A 13,438-nucleotide genomic window follows, 5' to 3' on the forward strand; every position below is an offset into this window, starting at 1 on the left:
ACACCTTTGCGCAGGTCTCCACAGTCTGACGACCCTGTCATCTTGGAGGAGGATAGAAGACATGAGATGCCTACACTCAATTCTACATCTGCGAACCCTCAAAGTTCGAGAACATTGAAGGATCCAGCTCCTACACGGAGCCGCTCTAGGTCGAGATCTCATATCTCTCACAGACGTTCGTGAAGTTACTCACCTCAAGCCAGAGGTTCACGAAGAGAAGACTCACATCACAGGAGTTCGCCCTACGATAGACGTTTGCGAAGAGATAGCTCACCTCACAGAGGTTCACAAAGAGATGTATCCACAGCTAGAGGTTTGCGGAGAGAACACTCTCAAGATAGACGAAATCAAGATAGGGAAATCTTCAGATAGAGGTTTGCGAAACGAGGATGAAGGTTCGAGAAGGGAAACAGGTTCGCAGATGGATGAATTGTTGAGACCTAGCTCTAATAATCAGGAGACTTCGGACTTGCAAATGGACTTCGTCTTCCAGACTCAGAAGTTACAGCATGGATTGCTAACGGGTTGAACTTGGAGTCTCCTTCTAAGGATAAAGATGAAGTCTACACTTATATGATGCTCAACGATGACTTCGACTCTGTCACAATCCCTCCGATTGAACCTATATCCAAGGTACCTTCTAACATACGCACAGCTTTGAGAAAGCTACAGACATCTACAAGGTTCGACTCTTAGATCTACAGGCCGATAACAGCAACGCAGACAAACCCTTACATCAACAGGCAGGATGTTGACGTCGACTCTATTACCATACAGCTGAATAAAACGAAGCTATGATGAAAACGGAGGGTTTTGTCAGAGTTTAAAACTCAACAAAAGATCTACAACATGTGCGATCTCTACAGTTACAGCCTGCACAACTCTACAACCTGCACAAACCTTATACCTGTATAAGTTCAGTTTCGGACGACAACCTACTTGATGAAAGGAAACCCTTCATCTACACGGATGCTGAGGTCTTATAGCAGGTAGCAGATGGCCTGCGGATATTGTCGTTCACTCACTCACTCCAACCCAACAGAGACGTACTGCATATAAGCTGATGACTTCGACTCCAATATGATATCACATATGAAGCCAATATCTCAAGTACTGGAGAACCTCAAGGCGACCTTTGTAAAGGGCTTAAGGTTAACAACGCCTTCAAGTATCCTTGAATGGATGTACAGATGATCTTATTAACACTCGTCACTCAGCGTGGGGATTAGGAATTTATATCCTATCAACTAGATTCAACATCGGTATTTCTTCAAGATCCATACAGACATACGTCTCGACAGCCTCCTTCATCATGCTGGGAATAAGTGATTTATATCACTAAACAAGAATTTACACTTGGAGCAACCCTTAGTCGAGAGGTTTATATGAGCGGCGTAGAATTACGCTCGCTTTTACTCAACCAACTAATTGCGTCAGATTTTATGGAGGCCAGCTTGCTGAACAACAAAATACTGATGATCCACACGGACATCCTCTGCAGTGGCGTTCTGCATAAACCGGCAAGGATCCACAAGGTCTCCAAGCCTATTGCAGCTCACATTCCAGTTGTTCCAGATCACATAGGAAGCAAACATCTAGATAAAGGCGTGTCACATAGCCGGAGCCAAGAACGTACTGGCAGACGCTCTCTCAAGACCACTACACCCGTCACCTACGATGCCACCTGGATGCTCCATCCAGAAGCGTTTCGGAACATAAGGGAGATAGGATCCCCTTGCATAGACCTGATTGCCATGAGGTTCAAGAAACAACTACAGACGTTTGTCTCGCCAGTTCCAGATCCTCAAGCCTGGGCAACAGATGCACTGAGCATGTCACGGGAAGGATTAAACGTCTACTCTTTTCCCCCCCTGATACTACTGCCAAAAGTACTGTTCAAGATCAAACAGACTCAGACGCTACAACTGAATTTCGTCGCGCCCTACTAGCCAGCGAGAGCATGGTTCCCAGACCTAATAGAAGATCTCGGAAACCCAGTAATCAAATTACCAGATTGGCCGAACCTACTCATACATCCGGAAACGGAAACCCGACAGTGTTCCAGTTACACGAGTGGACTGTATCAAAACATGCTAGAAGAAAAGAGGATACTCCGCCAGGGCAGCCAAAGCAGTAACGCTAGCATTACGCAGATCTACTCGTAACCTATATGACGACAAATGGCTGAAGTTTGAGACTTATGCAAGGCGGAAAGGCTGCGATGATAGCCACTCATCCTCAAGTGGCGGAATATCTGTGTCATCTTAGACAGACCAGACATCTGAAGGGTTCGACATTATCTACATACCTTGCTGCTATCAGTACAGTGATTACCATGAAAACAGGCATCAAGTTGATGAAAGTATCAGAATTACTTGCTCTGCTGAGATCTTTTAAACTGGAGGACCAGCAAAATAAATTCAGAGCTCCAGCCTGGGATCTGAATGTTATTCTATGTCATCTTACCAGTGATGTCTACGAACCACTGGACCAGATTACACTCAAGCTGCTAACACAGAAGACGCTGTTCCTGTTCCGGCAACATAATGCAGTTCATCTAGGACTTAGATTCGACTTTATTGCCAAGAACCAGCTATCTGGTCAACCACATAGACAGTTCCACGTACCAGCGCTGTCTACAACCCTCGGTCCACAGGATATAGACGACCTATCCTTGTGTCTGGTCAGAGCCCTGAAGATATATCTTCAAAAGACTGAGACGAGGAGACGAAAATACAAGCGCCTGTACATCCCATTATCAACAGAGACATCAGCAAAAGTCTCAAGAACGACCATATCGTTCTGGATTAGAGCCGTTATATTGAGAGCCTATAAAGCAGCAGGACTAGAACCTCCTAGAGCTTCCAACCCACATGAAGTCAGAGCACTGGCGTCAACACTGGCTCTGCACGGAAATTGCTCTATACCAACAATTATGGAGGGCTGCTTTTGGAAGTCGGACACGGTGTTTGCCAAGCACTACCTCCGTGACATAGCCACTGAAGACGTCTCAGGCATTCACCAATTTGGGCCTCTCGTAGCACAGCAACTAACGGTTCCTCAAAGGCGCTGAGTTGGAAAATCTCACCCTTTATCTCGTTGACTTGTTGATAACTTTTACTAAGGAAAAGTATTAGTTTGAAAGTCTATGTGCACAGTCTAGGACAGGCTAGCATGAGTGATTAAAGATCCTGTACGGGTAAACATCTTACCTGTACGTGAAGGGGTCGCAACTCATTTATGATAAAGATCTTATCATAATCTATGGGTTGTTATAGGATATCTAGTAATAGGAAGATACTAGTTTATCTATAACCACATGAATCAACGTGATTCAACTTGTCTGAGATTGAAGTAAGTCAAGAAAGTGGTCCCCCTGAGTTATAACGGAAGTTGGAAGAATAGGATCACAGAAATGCTGTTTCTCAGTTCTCATGTGTGGGATACAGGACGTATCTAAGGACAGCTGTTGCATTCAGTGGCTTGACCCACCACCAATCTGTCGGATTCTATAAGCGAAAGATCATGAGTCAGGATAAGTAAAAATATGTAATTTTTTAAGTAAAATTGATATTTTTATACTTATCCTGACTCATGACGAACAAGCCCTCCCAACGCCCCCTGTTGAAGACACTTGAGATTTCACAGCAGATCCAAGTGCATGGGCAGAAAATCAGGAGAGAGTGACAAGTAAGGCAGGTCACCTAAATGGTTTGCGCGGGAAAGGGCAAAGGGAGGTAACTCGTGTGTGAGTGTATTTTTACGTCCGCTTCGGGAACTTCAAGGGATTCAAGTGTTCCACGACCATTCGAAAAGGAAAGGGAGATAAGCAAAAGATCATGAGTCAGGATAAGTATAAAATTATCAATTTTATTTCAAAAATTACATTTTTTTTTTTCAATTGTTCTAACCGCTAGGCATCTTAGAATGCAAATTAGAGAATGTTATGGTTAAAGCAAACTCCTAATACAATGATACACAGTGAGTGTGGATGTCATCATCTGTTTACTCGTACCTGAACAATATGTATATTATAACATGAATAAAAGGTATCAAAATATTCTTAGATATTTAGGATTACTAAGATTAAAAATAAATGAAAGAATATGTCTGGGTATTGATTTGTATAAACAAGTATGTCAGACATGTAATTCAGGTATAGAAGATGAATAACCTTTTGTGTTAATTTGTGTTTCATATAGTGATATTATATATGATTTAAAAACATGAACATGTTGCCAGACATCTTTGTAAATACTTGAATTGTACATATAGGAAGCGACTCCTGTGCACATGTAATCTAGTGTAAATGAATACTATATATGGGCCTGTGGTCTTCATACTTGACTACTTGACTAAAGTCTTCCTGTGATAGTGTCTTGTATTGCTGATGGTGTTTTCTGTGTGTAGTTGCTGAAGACAGCAGTGTCAATGAGGTCTGACTACATCCAAGGCTACATCAATCGAGGGGATGTTCTGGTGAAGCTGGGCAAGTGAGTAATTGAGTTAACATCTGTAATCATACTTGTGTGTTAGAATAGACTTGTGTCCAGGTAGACATGTTGATGTGTGTCCAGGTAAATGTGTTGAAGTGTGTTGAGGTAGACATGTTGATGTGTGTCCTGGTAGATATATTGATGTGTGTCCAGGTAGACATGTTGATGTGTGTCCAGGTCGACATGTTGATGTGTGTCCAGGTAGATATATTGATGTGTGTCCAGGTAGACATGTTGATGTGTGTCCAGGTAGATATGTTTATATGTGTCCAGGTAGACATGTTGATGTGTGTCTAGGTAGACATGTTGATGTGTGTCCTGGTAGATATATTGATGTGTGTCCAGGTAGATATGTTGATGTGTGTCCAGGTAGACATGTTGATGTGATGTGTGTGTGTCCAGGTAGATATGTTGATGTGTGTCCTGTGTCCAGGTATATGTTGATGTTGGTATGTGTGTGTCCAGGTAGATATGTTGATATGTGTCTAGGTAGATATGTTGATGTGTGTCCAGGTAGATATGTTGATGTGTGTCCAGGTAGATATGTTGATGTGTGTCCAGGTAGATATGTTGATGTGTGTCCAGGTAGATATGTTGATGTGTGTCCAGGTAGATATGTTGATGTGTGTCCAGGTAGATATGTTTATATGTGTCCAGGTAGATATGTTGATGTGTGTCCAGGTAGATATGTTGATGTGTGTCCAGGTAGATATGTTGATGTGTGTCTAGGTAGATATGTTTATATGTGTCCAGGTAGATATATTGATGTGTGTCCAGGTAGATATGTTTATATGTGTCCAGGTAGATATGTTGATGTGTGTCCAGGTAGACATGTTGATGTGTGTCCAGGTAGATATGTTTATGTGTGTCTAGGTAGATATGTTGATGTGTGTCCAGGTAGACATGTTGATGTTCCAGATGTTGATGTGTCCAGGTAGATATGTTGATGTGTGTCTAGGTAGACATGTTGATGTGTGTCTAGGTAGATATGTTGATGTGTGTCCAGGTAGATATGTTGTATGTGTGTCTAGGTAGATATGTTGATGTGTGTCTAGGTAGATATGTTGATGTGTGTCTAGGTAGATATGTTGATGTGTGTGTCAGGTAGATATGTTGATGTGTGTCTAGGTAGATATGTTGATGTGTGTCTAGGTAGATATGTTGATGTGTGTCCAGGTAGATATGTTGATGTGTGTCTAGGTAGATATGTTGATGTGTGTCTAGTCTATGTTGATGTGTCTAGGTAGATATGTTGATGTGTGTCTAGGTAGATATGTTGATGTGTGTCTAGGTAGATATGTTGATGTGTGTCTAGGTAGATATGTTGATGTGTGTCTAGGTAGATATGTTGATGTGTGTCCAGGATATGTTGATATGTTGATGTGTGTCTAGGTAGATATGTTGATGTGTGTCCAGGTAGATATGTTGATGTGTGTCTAGGTAGATATGTTGATGTGTGTCTAGGTAGATATGTTGATGTGTGTCTAGGTAGATATGTTGATGTGTGTCTAGGTAGATATGTTGATGTGTGTCTAGGTAGACATGTTGATGTGTGTCTAGGTAGATATGTTGATGTGTGTCTAGGTAGATATGTTGATGTGTGTCTAGGTAGATATGTTGATGTGTGTCTAGGTAGATATGTTGATGTGTGTCTAGGTAGACATGTTGATGTGTGTCTAGGTAGATATGTTGATGTGTGTCTAGGTAGACATGTTGATGTGTGTAGGTAGACATGTTGATGTGTGTCTAGGTAGAGATATGTTGATGTGTGTCTAGGTAGACATGTTGATGTGTGTCTAGGTAGACATGTTGATGTGTGTTCAGGTAGACATGTTGATGTTTGTGCAGGTAGACATGGATGACTATGTGGAGTATTATGTGTTGTAGGAGAGAGGAGGCTCTGCAGGTATACCAGCAGGCCCTCAAGGTGGACGATGACAATGCTGACATCTATTACAATGTAAGTAATCATTCCCCTAAGAGTTGCATAAAGCTGACATAAGTACCAGGAGTAGTGGAAGGGTATTCAGTATATGCTTCTCTCTGTACACCTTTCTGTCAACTGTCACTGATCAATGTCTTGGCTTTTTGGTGTGTAAGAGAATTATTGAATATTGAGTATAACAGGGTGGGACTGTAGTATTTATTGATGATGACTAAGTTCTACCCAGACTATGTAGGAGTTTGTTGCTAAATATTGTTTCTACATTATCCCATGCAAGGTCAAAACAATTCTGCCCATCCGTGCTAGAGTGCCTCGAGCCCACTGGTGTAGAAGGCTTTATCCTTGTGGTGTAAAATGTTCTCCACGGCAGAAACGTTGTCATCATCATTTGTATAATGCTTACCAGACAGTTCTTTCTTTCAAGTTTGGGATGAGTTGGAATTATGATGGTTGAATATCTGATGAATGTGTGACTTCAAAGCCAGAGACATGTATTGCAGTCAGTGCGACAACTGCTCTCTGGCAGTGGCCCCAGCAGATTTATGTGATAATGGTCATTATTGGTCTGACTTTTAAGGGTGCAGTCATTTGTAAGATCCTTTTGAATCTCTGATCCATTTGAAACTGAAGACATTCCCTTGCCAGCGAAAGGAATAGACTTGCCTTCTTTGGAGGAGGAAATGTTTGATCTTTAGTCTTGGGCTTAAAGTTGTAAACCAAAGACTCATCTACTGTTACTTATCACTTAACAGTACTCAAGAGCCACAGAGGCAGAAGCACCATCTTAGTTAGGCTAACTTTTTCATTCTTCTCTTTTATTTTCTTTGCCTAACCTATTTGTCTTCCTGACACTGATCAATATATCATGTGTAGACTTACTAAAAGTCCATTTAAATTGTTGTGTATCACTTGAGCATGTTGATTAAAAACTTGAAAAGATTTGAAAAATATTTATGGATTCCTGATTTATGTGTTTGATCACACAGAGTTTTGTAAATCCTTCAATTAACCATAGTCTTCGTGTTTACAAACAGGATGTCGATTTTGATATATAGTTGGATTGGGCAATGCCAAGACTTGTTAGTCTAATCAAAACATACCAGAAACCCTGGCTGGCATGGTTAGGGCGCAGACTGGACTTTGTAGTCATTTAATTTGCCTCAGGAAGATGCTTGCATGGCAGCTTTGACAAGAATATTTTCAATGCAGTGATGATGGAAGGTTGTTTCTCCACAGCTAGGCGTGGTCAGCCTGGAGCTGAAGCGGTTTAATGATGCCCAAAAGTACTTCGAGGCAGCCCTTGTACACAACCCCGACCACACAGTGAGCAATACTTCTCCCACCCCTTTGATAGGCTTTATGTGATCACAAGAAAACAGACATTTCCCAATACATTTGCAGAAAGTAACATATCCATGAGAGAGAACAATACTTATGTGTGTTTTTCATGTGATATAAAAATATAGCAAAATTAGATGCATAATTTTCTCAGTTCTAAATTCAGTTGAAAGCAGAATTACTGAAGGAATCTTCAGGCATTTATGATATCTTTGACTTAGCTGACATTAGTTATGCAGACAATTTATAAGTTGATGTTCATATGCTCACATATCAAAACCATAGCTTTCTTCATACAAAAGATTCAGCAACCATTGTGCTTTTCTTTTGTTCAATCTTATATTCTTGACATTCAAGTAATTCAAGACATGTTCAGACTTCATGGGGTAATAATGTTGGAATTTGACATTGTTGAATCTTTTTATGTTTGCTTTGTTTCAGCAAACGCTGTTCAACTCAGCAATACTGTTGCAAGAAGGAGGGGATCCCAGGGATAGGCCTGAGGCCTACAGAAGGTGGGAGCAGTTGACCATGGTCCTCACTCACAGCGATGATACTGATGGAACCAGGGTTCTCACTGACAGCAATGGCACCGACCAGGACTTTAGTGACAGCGATGATACGAACCAGGACTTTACTGACAGGGATGATACAGACCAGGACTTTACTGACAGTGATGATACAAACCAGGACTTTACTGACAGGGGTGACCAGTGATGATGATACAAACCAGGACTTTACTGACAGGGATGATATGGACCAGGACTTTACTGACAGTGATGATACAAACCAGGACTTTACTGACAGGGGTGATATGGACCAGGACTTTACTGACAGCGATGATATGGACCAGGACTTTACTGACAGTGATGATACGAACCAGGACTTTACTGACAGTGATGATACGAACCACAACTTTACTGACAGGGATGATACGAATCAGGACTTTACTGACAGGGATGATACGAACCAGGACTTTACTGACAGGGATGATACGAACCACAACTTTACTGACAGGGATGATATGGACCAAGACTTTACTGACAGTGATGATACGAACCAGGACTTTACTGACAGTGATGATACGAATCAGCACTTTACTGACAGGGATGATATGGACCAAGACTTTACTGACAGGGATGATATGGACCAAGACTTTACTGACAGGGATGATATGGACCAAGACTTTACTGACAGTGATGATATGGACCAAGACTTTACTGACAGGGATGATATGGACCAGGACTTTACTGACAGTGATGATATGGACCAGGACTTTACTGACAGGGATGATATGGACCAGGACTTTACTGACAGGGATGATATGGACCAAGACTTTACTGACATGGATGATGCGAACCAGGACTTATCTGACAGGGATGATACGAATCAGGACTTTACTGACAGGGATGATACGGACAAGGACTTTACTGACAGGCATGATACAGACCAGGACTTTACTGACAGCGATGATATGGACCTGGGCCTAGATTTTCGAAGCTCTCTTAACGCTAAGATAGTCGTAAGTGCCATTCATTAACATTAACTTGCGACTATCTTAGCTCTAAGAGAGCTTCGAAAATCTAGGCCCAGGACTTTACTGACAGGGATGATACGAACCAGGACTTTACTGACAGGGATGATACGGACCAGGACTTTACTGATGGGGATGACATAGACCAGGACTATACTGATGGGGATGACATAGACCAGGACTTTACTGACAGGGTCCTCACTGACAGGCATGATATTGATGGACCAGGAACTTTTCCTGACAGGGATGATACGTACCAGGTTCCTTACTGGTTGGGATGAATGGTCTGCTGGTCAGGACATTTGCAAACATTGGACACCACCAGCTTGAATGTTTTAGGTCTCACCATTCTTCATGATTATGATAAATCACCAGTTTCCTTAGTGCTTTACCAGTTGTGAAACAGTTACTCTTTCGGAAAGAATTTCATGAAACACTGCTGCTCCTGCTTTGTAACAAGCTGTTATCTTAGCTTACTTCAATATGGCAGGTACTCTTGATGTGATCTTCTTGTATTTAGGTTGAAGAAGCTGATGGAAGAAGACCCAGAGGACTCCAAGATATTCTTTAACCTGGCTATGCTGGCCATGGATGACAAGGACTTTATAGCTGCTGAGAAATACTTCAAGCGAGCTCTAGAGGTGAGCCTTCCATGCCACCTGTAGGATGAACCTTGATAGCATCACAGACCTAGGAAAGGCCGAGGATCCTCGTCTAACTTGTGAACATGTTTGTAAGAGCATGTATTAACATTGGACCACATATTTTGTTGTGTTGACAGATCAGGGAGACCTTCCCCAGTGGGCTGTTTAACATAATAGTGATGTTTTGTTGTGTCGACAGATCAGGGAGAACTTCCCCAGTGGGCTGTTTAACATGGGAGTGATGTTTTGTTGTGTTGACAGATAAGGGAGACCTTCCCTAGTGGGCTGTTTAACATAATAGTGATGTTTTGTTGTGTTGACAGATCAGGAAGACCTTCCCTAGTGGGCTGTTTAACATGGTAGTGATGTTTTGTTGTGTTGACAGATCAGGGAGACCTTCCCCAGTGGGCTGTTTAACATGGGAGTGATGTTTTGTTGTGTTGACAGATAAGGGAGACGTTCCCTAGTGGACTGTTTAACATGGTAGTGATGTTTTGTTGTGTTTAACATGGTAGTGATGTTTTGTTGTGTCGACAGATTAGAAAGAACTTCCCTAGCGGACTGTTTAACATGGTAGTGATGTTTTGTTGTGTTGACAGATAAGGGAGACCTTCCCTAGCGGACTGTTTAACATGGGAGTGATGTTTTGTTGTGTTGACAGATAAGGGAGACCTTCCCCAGTGGGCTGTTTAACATGGTAGTGATGTTTTGTTGTGTTTAACATGGTAGTGATGTTTTGTTGTGTTGACAGATTAGAAAGAACTTCCCTAGCGGACTGTTTAACATGGTAGTGATGTTTTGTTGTGTTGACAGATAAGGGAGACCTTCCCTAGTGGACTGTTTAACATGGTAGTGATGTTTTGTTGTGTTGACAGATAAGGGAGACCTTCCCTAGCGGACTGTTTAACATGGAAGTGATGTTTTGTTGTGTTGACAGATAAGGGAGACCTTCCCTAGCGGACTGTTTAACATGGTAGTGATGTTTTGTTGTGTTGACAGATAAGGGAGACCTTCCCTAGTGGACTGTTTAACATGGGAATGATGTTTTGTTGTGTCGACAGATAAGGGAGACCTTCCCTAGTGGACTGTTTAACATGGGAATGATGTTTTGTTGTGTTGACAGATAAGGGAGACCTTCCCTAGTGGACTGTTTAACATGGGAATGATGTTCTGTTGTGTTGACAGATAAGGGAGACCTTCCCTAGCGGACTGTTTAACATGGTAGTGATGCTTTGTTGTGTTGACAGATAAGGGAGACCTTCCCTAGCGGACTGTTTAACATGGTAGTGATGTTTTGTTGTGTTGACAGATAAGGGAGACCTTCCCTAGTGGACTGTTTAACATGGTAGTGATGTTTTGTTGTGTTGACAGATCAGGGAGAATTTCCCTCGTGGACTGTTTAACATGGTAGTGATGTTTTGTTGTGTTGACAGATCAGGGAGACCTTCCCTAGTGGACTGTTTAACATGGTAGTGATGTTTTGTTGTGTTGACAAATAAGGGAGACCTTCCCTAGTGGACTGTTTAACATGGTAGTGATGTTTTGTTGTGTTGACAGATAAGGGAGACCTTCCCCAGTGGGCTGTTTAACATGGGAATGATGTTTTGTTGTGTTGACAGATAAGGGAGACCTTCCCTAGCGGACTGTTTAACATGGTAGTGATGTTTTGTTGTGTTGACAGATAAGGGAGACCTTCCCTAGCGGACTGTTTAACATGGGAGTGATGTTTTGTTGTGTTGACAGATAAGGGAGACCTTCCCCAGTGGGCTGTTTAACATGGTAGTGATGTTTTGTTGTGTCGACAGATCAGGGAGACCTTCCCTAGTGGGCTGCTTAACATGGTAGTGATGTTTTGTTGTGTCGACAGATCAGGGAGAACTTCCCTAGTGGGCTGTTTAACATGGGAGTGATGTTTTGTTGTGTTGACAGATTAGAAAGAACTTCCCTAGTGGACTGTTTAACATGGTAGTGATGTTTTGTTGTGTCGACAGATCAGGGAGACCTTCCCTAGTGAACTGTTTAACATGGTAGTGATGTTTTGTTGTGTCGACAGATCAGGGAGAACTTCCCTAGTGGGCTGTTTAACATGGGAGTGATGTTTTGTTGTGTTGACAGATTAGAAAGAACTTCCCTAGTGGACTGTTTAACATGGCCTTGATGCTGGTGAACGACATGAACCGACCAGCTGATGCTCTCGGCTATCTCCGGACACTCCTACAGGTGAGAGTCAGCTGAAAGTATGTTATACTAAGAGGTTAATAAATGACAGTTTTCCTTTCACCAGTCATATCAGCCTGAGACTACCATATCAACCCGAGAGCCTTTTTATCAGAATATGGGCAATATGGCTGATATGGAAATTTCGGCCCTAGGGCTGATATGCATTTTCGGCCTGGGTGGTCAGTATGGACATATGCTGACAGCCAGTATTGTATGTGCAAAGTGGTCCATATTATTGATAGGTATTTGATAAATACAGATATCAACTGAGCTTGGTTTCACACTGTCTAACTGAAGGTGACGGCCAGCAGGTGCTCTACATGGAGCAAGGTTCTACTACATAGTATCATGTAATCAATAATGGTGTCATGTGTTCTCATTTTTTTGTGAAAGCATTTTTTCCATGGGAATCAATAATGTGTGAAGAATTAGGTCTCCAGATGAGTATACTTGTATATAATGCTACATGCTTGGTCTTGGCAGATTGTACTTGAAATCAGTGAGGTATACATGCATAGCAAAATACAGCTTGAACAACTGTATTGTCATCCAACTGGTCATTAAGATTGATGGTCCTTAGTGCTTGTATTGATCTAAAGACCTTGTACCTCCCCAGTACAAGCCAGACCACATCAAGGGACTAATCCTGATGGGAGACCTGAATGTCAACTTTGTTAAGGACCTCAAGGCAGCACAACAGGTATGTGCAGGGAACTTCCAAGAAAACTGTCTGGATCATAAACATTAGGCTCAAAATATGTCCTTTGAAATGCAGAATAATTTATGGTACCAGCTGGTTATAATTGTAATTTTTCCTTATCCTGACTCATGCTCTTTTGCTTGTCTTCTTCTTCTTGCGAACATAGTGGAACACTTGTATCTCCTTAATTGAAGCTCCCTTCAATGTAAAATCACTAATTAGTACTCACCAAGAGTTGCCTCCCTTTGCCCCTGCGCGGGAAAGGCGGCGCCACCTTCTGGCCTCATGCTTCACTCTCTCCTTCTTCGCCCAGTGAGCAGGATGTGAGAGCGCCTGTGTCTCCTTACACACTATATCCTTTGGTTATTCTTAGTTAGTTACCTCCTATAGGTTACTATAGAGGTATAGCTAGTATCCTTCATTAATATGTATTGATAATTACTCGTATTTCTACTGTTTATTCATGGGAGTTCGTGATTGTTCAGCTAGTTTTACGTTGATGAAAATCTGTACTATTTGTAGATTACGTTTTTCTGCTGCTGACCCACTTGTAATATGCCC

General features: G+C 41.9%; 1 protein-coding gene across 2 annotated transcripts in view; it reads left to right on the top strand.

The window, feature by feature from the left end:
• The window catches only part of LOC124288852 (protein O-mannosyl-transferase TMTC3-like), a 62,528-nt gene that overhangs the window by 36,600 nt on the left and 12,490 nt on the right, over nucleotides 1–13,438 (top strand). For both annotated transcript variants that reach the window (XM_046725413.1, XM_046725414.1), the window contains exons 14-20: nucleotides 4,411–4,493; nucleotides 6,384–6,456; nucleotides 7,678–7,764; nucleotides 8,221–8,294; nucleotides 9,834–9,954; nucleotides 12,073–12,177; nucleotides 12,794–12,877. In XM_046725413.1, coding sequence (XP_046581369.1) covers nucleotides 4,411–4,493; nucleotides 6,384–6,456; nucleotides 7,678–7,764; nucleotides 8,221–8,294; nucleotides 9,834–9,954; nucleotides 12,073–12,177; nucleotides 12,794–12,877 — 627 coding nt within the window. The remainder of the gene's footprint in view (nucleotides 1–4,410; nucleotides 4,494–6,383; nucleotides 6,457–7,677; nucleotides 7,765–8,220; nucleotides 8,295–9,833; nucleotides 9,955–12,072; nucleotides 12,178–12,793; nucleotides 12,878–13,438) is intronic.

The sequence above is a fragment of the Haliotis rubra genome, unplaced genomic scaffold, assembly GCF_003918875.1.
Source record: "Haliotis rubra isolate DU_JTF1 unplaced genomic scaffold, ASM391887v1 Scf427, whole genome shotgun sequence".
NCBI lineage: Eukaryota > Metazoa > Mollusca > Gastropoda > Lepetellida > Haliotidae > Haliotis > Haliotis rubra.